The sequence below is a fragment of the Helobdella robusta genome, assembly GCF_000326865.2.
Source record: "Helobdella robusta unplaced genomic scaffold HELROscaffold_18, whole genome shotgun sequence".
Taxonomy (NCBI): Eukaryota; Metazoa; Annelida; class Clitellata; order Rhynchobdellida; family Glossiphoniidae; genus Helobdella; species Helobdella robusta.
In genome coordinates this window covers 128,398-136,247 of record NW_008703981.1, presented here as the reverse complement: position 1 = coordinate 136,247, position 7,850 = coordinate 128,398, and the positions used below count along the sequence as shown (strand labels likewise).

The window sequence follows — 7,850 nt, the reverse complement described above, 5'->3', positions numbered from 1 at the left end:
CACAAAATCTACAAACAAACAAAAATTATTAAAAACCATAAAAACCTAAACTAAAAAAAATGGAAAAATAAAAAATTTCTTACTTCAAACCAGCGTCGTATCCAGGTGGGATGAGTATGGTACCACCCGCTATGTATCCGCCTGGAGTCACAAACACGCTCTGTCGTGTGTGTGTGTGTGTGTGAGTGTGTGTGGGGTGTGTGTGTCTACATAATGAAGAGTATTTAATTAATTTTTAAAATGACAGTTATACAATGGAAATGATTATTTTAAAATGTCAACTCAAATGTCGTTGTTTCTCTATCTATGAGATTAACTTCTTTAACTTATGTTTGTATCGATAATATGCACACACACACACACATATATACATACACACACACACATGCAAAAACAGTACACACACATACACACACACACACACATGCCTACACAGTACACATACACATACACAAGTATCGGTTTGATTGTGTTTCGAATAGGTAACTGAATTAATGCATAGTTAACTTTCGCCTATACGATTTTTACTATGTTTAGTTTTTATTATTTTTATTGCTTTTTATGTTAATTTGATTGTTCTTTTTTATTATTCTCTTGTTATTTATGTTGTTGATTATGCTGATGTTGTTTTGCTATGTTTTCTTTCTCATGTTTGTGGCTGTTGAGGTTTCTACAGTTGTTGTTGTTGTTGATGATGTTGTTGTTGATGTTGTTGTTGTTGATGTTGTTGTTGTTGATGTTGCTGTTGTTGATGTTGTTGTTGCGACTGTTGTTACTGTAGTTGATGTTATGTTGGTGCTACTAAGGATGATGTTAATGTTTCTGACTTCCAATTATCAACGGCTCTCAATAGCGTTGCAGTTGTGGGTTGTGTGTGTGTGTATGTGTGAGAATGTGTGTGTATGTGTGAGAATGTGTGTGGATGTGAGAAAATGTGTGTAGATGTGTGTGTGTGAGGTGTGTTTGTGTAGATGTGTGCAAACTTAAATTGTGTGGATATTTGGGTAATAGTGTGTGGATATGTGTGTGAATGTTTGTGGATAAATTTAGATGTGTGCTATTGTGTGGATGTGTGTGATTCTGTGCATGTGTGTCTAAAATGTGTGTGATTGTCGTTGAAACGAGTTGTTTATGAAGGAGAGAATGTGTGAATGAGTGTTTGTTGGCGAGCAGGGAAACAAGCATGTTTTGAATGGAACGTGTAAAAATTGAAATTGTGCTTGTTTTAAGTTTAGCTAAATTTTTATGCCATATGTAACACTAGTGGTGATGTCAATGATGATGATGATGATGAAGATGATGAAGAAGAGGAGGAAATTTTTAGTAATGATGATATCGACGATATGATGTTGATGATGAGAAGGAGGATAATATTGTTAGGGTACAATAGATAATGATGATGTTTGCGATTGTTTTTAAATGTAATTGTCAAGGTTTACACCTTAAAAATTTCACACAAGTAGACTGGCCATATGAAACACACACGCATGCACGCACACATACACACACGCACGCACACATACACGCGCAAACATACACACGCACGCACACATACACACCGACATACACCAAATACAACCTCATAAACACGCATTTCTCAACAAACAAAAACAAAACTAAACAAACGGCCTAAGAGATTATTTTATTCGGATATGCAGAATTAGTTTGACTTGAAAACTGAATATTAGCAGCATTAGGTTCAGTTATGTTTGTATGTTGCAAACATGTTATATAAGCTAGCATACTATATATATTTATACAATGATAATATTTTGACAAACATCGTTTCTCACTCCTCCGGAGTAAGTATTCTGATCATTATCATCTGCCTGATCATTATCCAATATTCTCTACATCGGAAGTTCGTTCCATGTTTAAATATGGCAATGTTGAAAAATTCTCTTTAAAAAAATTTTTCCAAATCAGTTGTCAACGGCAGTCTATCTCATACCACTTCTAAGATCTGAGACAATATAATTCCTCCTAACATAAAAACCTAGACAATCTAATATTATTTAAAAAAAATCTTCAAATTTGTGATAGAATTTGTCTTAAAATTCCAATGAATCTTTTTACTGAAGAACCATCCATCCAATCGGGCACATTTATTTGAATGCTGACTGTTTAAGCTTGTTAATTGCTCGCTTGAAATGTCTGCTTATGCTTCAGTTTGACTTTTTATTTTTTGAAATTTATCTCCATTATTTGCAATTATGTGTATGTGTGTGGTGTGTGTGTGTGTGGTGTGTGTGCGCGCGCATATATATGAAAAATTTGTCATCAAAGTTTACATCGTGTAAAAATTTTGGGACAAAATTTTAGTTAAGGTCTGTCCCAAGTAATTTTCAAATCAAAATTAAATCAAATGTATGTATGTATGTATGTATGTATGTATGTATGTATGTATGTATGTATGTATGTATGTATGTATGTATGTTTGTTTGTTTATATGTGTGTGTTCGTATGTATATATATATATATATTTATTTGTATGTCTTTGTAGGGAGTTAAAATGGTTAACTTATTTGCAATTGAAATTTGTTCAACCTTTGGAACTAGGATGTCTTCATTATCATCACCATCATCATCATCATCACCATCATCATCACCGTTATAGTCATCATTATCGTCGCTGTCATCATCATCATCATCATGATTATCATCGTCGCTACCGTTGTCAAGGTCATCGTCATCATCATCATCATCAGTCATCGATGTCTCATTTAATTTTTGTTTTGTTTATTCATTCATTCATACATTCATTCATTCATTCATTCAATCAATCGTTCATTCATTCATATTATCACATTCATTATTATCATTATCATTTTCGACATCAATTTCATGATTACCATCACCACCACCATCATCATTCTAATGACCGCCAAATCTTATCTCTACAATCATCACCTTCACCATCAAAACGAATACCATTCTTAAAATGATGATAAAACTCATTCGACAACCATCCACCAACCACAGGCTCGCCACATGGAAAGAACATCACAAACTTTATCATGAAACAACACGCACAAACAAACACACCACACACACACACACACACACACACACACACACACACACACAGACATACATACACACACACAAACATATACATACACACACACAAACAGACATACACACGTGCACATACATACACATACATACATACACACACACATACATACACACAAACAAACATAAACACGTGCACACGCATCTATGTTACGCACACGTAACTTAACATCATTAAATTCATTAATAACTACAGGTGAACGTGTTTGAACGTGCAAGAAAAACTGTGAAAAATATAAATAAATATTAATAATAATGTTATTATTATTATTATTGTTGTTGTTGTTGTTGTCGTAAAAACAAAAACAAACAAACATCAATTGCAGCAATGGAAATCTAACAATAACATCAATAATAAAAAAATACCAATGATAAAAATGACATCATCAACAACAACAACATCAACAACAACAACAACAAAAACATCATCAATAACAACAACAGCAGCAGCAAAGCAACGTAAGCACAACAAACAACACGTATTAATATTCATTATATTTCATAAAAATCTTTAATTTCGAAATAAAACAAATGCGCAATTATTTTTATTGTTATTGCCATTGAAAAATAAAAAAATTAACACACAGCTAGCTACGCACAGCTGCAAATCACAAACAACAACAAACAAACAAACAAACACACACACACACACAAACAAGCACACACACACAGAGTTTAAGTTACTTGTTTACATGATATTTAAACTTAGATACGCAAACAAGTTGACATACAAACGCTCACAAATACACACAAACACACAAACGCAAACACAAAAACTTGTTCTAACACACTCCTACACATAAATAATTACACACACACAGACACAGATTTGCAAGCACACACACGTACATTTATACACGCATACAGAAACGTATAAACAAATTTACAAAAATCACACACACACACAGACAGACACAGACACAAACACAGACACAGACAGACAAACATGCAAATAGAACAAGATAGCTTAGTTAGCAAGAGACAGCAAGCTCACTCCATCGATGACGTATGACACGCGTCCAAAACATTATCAAAGGTTAATAGATCAACATCGTGACTCCATCCATATATCCAAGAAATGAACATTGAGAGCAAAACACGGAGAAACTACCAACAAAACAACAACACTTGCTTACATGTCGCTCAGATGTTTTTATTATTATGTTTTTCTATGTATCGTATCAATGTGCAAAATGTTTTATAAGTGCTTGTTCGTTCGTAGTGTTTTACTTGTTCACAACAGTTTTTTTTTGTATTTGTTGCAAAATGTTCGTTGAAGTTTTTCTTTCGGGAGCTAAAATATCGGATGCGACATTACAAAAATCACACACACACACACACACACACACACCACACACACACACACACACACACACACACACAGATAGACATGTAAACAGGAAAACATAGCTTTGTTAGCAAGAGACAGCAAGCTCTCTCACACACGCACGCACGCACACACACGCACATGCATGTACACAGCAGAGAAAAAATAAATAAAATACCAAAAAAGAGAAGAATTCAGGAAGAAACATTGAATAAAGATGAAGAGGAAGAAGAGAGAGAAGAGAGAGTGAGTGAGTGAGGTAGAGAGAGATGATAAACGAGCGGAATTTTTACATCAGGTACAGAAGGTATGCCATGCATTCATTCATCATTCATTCATTCATACATGCATGCATAAGTAATTGAATTAACAAACTTAACACAAGCTTCATTGCAAGTTACCTCACCGCGCACACACATCACAATACAAAGCATACATTCATACAAAAGATATGTGTATCATACGACCCCTTATATAACGCATACGCATACACGTGTGTACGTACTTGTGTGTGTGTTTGCATAAAAGTTTTTTGTATGAGCGCTCTCATAGCAAAATATTAAAGTGTGTAGCAGAGCAGACTACGCCGAGTTATATGCAGGTAAAAGAAGTTTCAATTACCTTACCTGCCTGCCAGCCTTAAAGCATGCATTACATTGCATTACATGCAAGCATACTTGCCTGCTTGCTTGTTGGCATGCTTACGTGGTTTCTACTGTGTTGTCTGTCCGTCTGTCTGTCTGTGTGTCTGTCTTTTTACTGTTCACCTAATATGCAAATGTTCAGATGTGCAGCTTCTTTGTTAATTAATTTGGTTTAAGTTGCTAGTCTACATATATTTACGATCTGTTTGTCCGGCTGTCTGTCTGTATGTGTTTATGTCTTCATTTTGTTTATGCATGTTTATAAAACAGCTGATTAAAGCTTTGTGTGTTTAAAGATGTATATACATCAACGTATATATGTATATAATTGTGTGTGCGTGTATGTATATAAGTTAAGATGTGTGTTTGCAATTGACTTTGCATGTGTACGTTGTTGTGTGTGTTCGTTTGTTTATGTGTACGTGTATATTTATGTTTGTTTGTTGAGTTTCTGTAATCCTTAATGATTTATAACACAATTAATAATAATAATTAAAAAATATAACTATTATTATTTATTATATATTATTATTATCAAAGTTATCAATTGTTCTCCTATGTTGTTCTCAAGTTATGCAATAAAAGGTTAGGCTTGCTGATTTTGTTGAGGTAACCCATTTTAGTGCCTATATAATATTACAGTTAATATTAATAATAATTTGTATTCGTAGATAGTAGTAGTAGTAGCAATAGAAGTAGTAGTAGTAGCTGCAGTAGCAGCAGCAGCAGTAGTTGTTGTTGTTGTCATATTATGTATAAGTAAATAAGTGGAGTATTGGTAGAAGTATTTTGATTAGTAACTTGTAGAAATATTGTTGTCGTTCTTGATGTTATTTTTAATGCTGTGATGCTAAAAAGGACGCTGAAGAAATGACTATAATGGCAGCAGGCCAACCAGTGCTTTTCAGTGCGTGAGATTGTCGTCGTTGTAGTTGTTGTTGTTGTTAACGAGTTACGCTTCTTTTGACACAACAGCGTATGTAGGTGCAACTACTCGTGTCATTCAATCGTAATTAGTCAATCAATCATATGATGTCAATCAGGCATTCATTCAATCATAATCTGTCAATCAATTGATCAAGCGGTGTCATTTGTTCATTCATCAATTAATTAATTAATTAATTAATTAATTAACCATAATTTGTAAATCATTCGTAACGAGCCAATCAATAAAGAAAATGAATACTTAATCAATCATTCATTCATTTATTCATTCATTCATTCATTCATTCACTTAATCATTCATTCATTCATTCATTCAATCAATCAATCAATCAATCAATCAATCAATCAATCAATCAAACAAACAAACAAACAAACAAACAAACAAACAAACAAACAAACTTCGTTCGTCATCATCATCATCAAATTCAACAATAATATAAATGATAACAACAATAACAATAAACAACAAGCAGCAACGTGGAGAATACAGCACTATATAGACCACATTACATTAAGAACAATGGTAACAATAAGCCAATAAGAGAACAATGGCATCAATAAGACATTAAATGATGTTTGAACAATGTTTTTGCGGCGTCAAATGACTGGATGATTGACACAGACAATGAATGAATGAATGAATGATTGAATGAATGAATGAAGTCTAAAGAGTGAATGGTGTGAAGAAGTTAAATTTTTTTTATCGTAAACATGGTTTCTGTCGTTTCACCATCATCACCAACATCACCATCACCACCACCATCATCATCACAACGCAACATCAATCATCATCAAAACTAACCCCGAGATGAGCGGGTACAGCTTGTTCTTCCTTGCTGGCCGGTTTCTTTTCCACTGGTTTTGACAGGACGATCTCAATGTCAGCCCCATCGACGTTACGACCTTCAAATTTGCACGTTGCTGGCCTCACTCTCAACTTATCAATTATCTCATATTAGGCAAACCAGCCAGCCAACCAATCAAATTAACTAACCAACCAACCAACCAATCAAACTAACCAACCAACCAATCAAACTAACCAACCAACCAATCAACTAGCCAACCAACTAACCAACAATCAACCAGCCAATCAACCAACCATTTAATTGCTCCATAACAAGAAGAGCATCCTTCCTCTCCTTGAAATGCACGAAGGCATAATCTTTCAGCTTCTTCACCCTCTCCAGGGCATCGTTCCTACCGAGAACTTCCGCGCACAGCAACTCCAGCGTACTCTCAGTCGTGTGTAACATCAGGTTTCGAAAGTATAATATTTTCACCTGCGTTTTTTATTATTATTATTATAATTATTTTATTATTATTATTGTTTATTATTATCATTGTTGTTGTTGTTGTGATCAAAACATTTATGAATCTTTGTTCAATGGAAAAAGTCTCAAATCGGCAGAGGATTGTGAACAGACAACAGTGCTGGATTCTCTCCGAGAATTGGTTAATGAAAACAAAAATGGATACTACTGTTGCAAACTCGAAAGTCACAAGTGACAACATGGAAACTGATAATAAAAAACATGCGTGTATGCATGTTTGTGTGTGCACGTGTTGGCTGGTGTACGTGTGTGTATGCGTGTGCGTGTGTGTGTGTGTGGGAGTGTATGTGTGTGAGCGTTAGCTTGTAAGTTCGTTTGATAATTGGTTTATGTTAGTTGGCTGAAGATAACCATCAATTAATTGCATAACTGATATTTATTAACATCTTGCTTTGATACAAATGTTGGTCATATCACATCCACACACACACACACACACACACACGCACTCATACACTCACGCACGCGCGCGCACACAGACAACAGCAGATAGAGCGTTAATGCACAATTAACTTATGTTTCAAAGAG

At 34.4% G+C, this 7,850-nt stretch overlaps 2 protein-coding genes across 2 annotated transcripts in view; both read right to left on the bottom strand.

Annotated features, from left to right (window-relative positions):
- The window catches only part of HELRODRAFT_191060 (hypothetical protein), a gene marked incomplete at its 5' end in the record, with an annotated part of 7,340 nt that extends 5,235 nt beyond the window's left edge, over nt 1-2,105 (bottom strand). The window contains 2 exons of the mRNA XM_009016228.1: nt 84-160; nt 2,085-2,105. Of these exons, the coding sequence (XP_009014476.1) occupies nt 84-160; nt 2,085-2,105 (98 nt within the window). The remainder of the gene's footprint in view (nt 1-83; nt 161-2,084) is intronic.
- A 4,667-nt stretch (nt 2,106-6,772) lies between these two features.
- The window catches only part of HELRODRAFT_76754 (hypothetical protein), a gene marked incomplete at both ends in the record, with an annotated part of 7,394 nt that continues 6,316 nt past the window's right edge, over nt 6,773-7,850 (bottom strand). Inside the window, 2 exons of the mRNA XM_009016227.1 lie at nt 6,773-6,894; nt 7,091-7,271. Of these exons, the coding sequence (XP_009014475.1) occupies nt 6,773-6,894; nt 7,091-7,271 (303 nt within the window). The remainder of the gene's footprint in view (nt 6,895-7,090; nt 7,272-7,850) is intronic.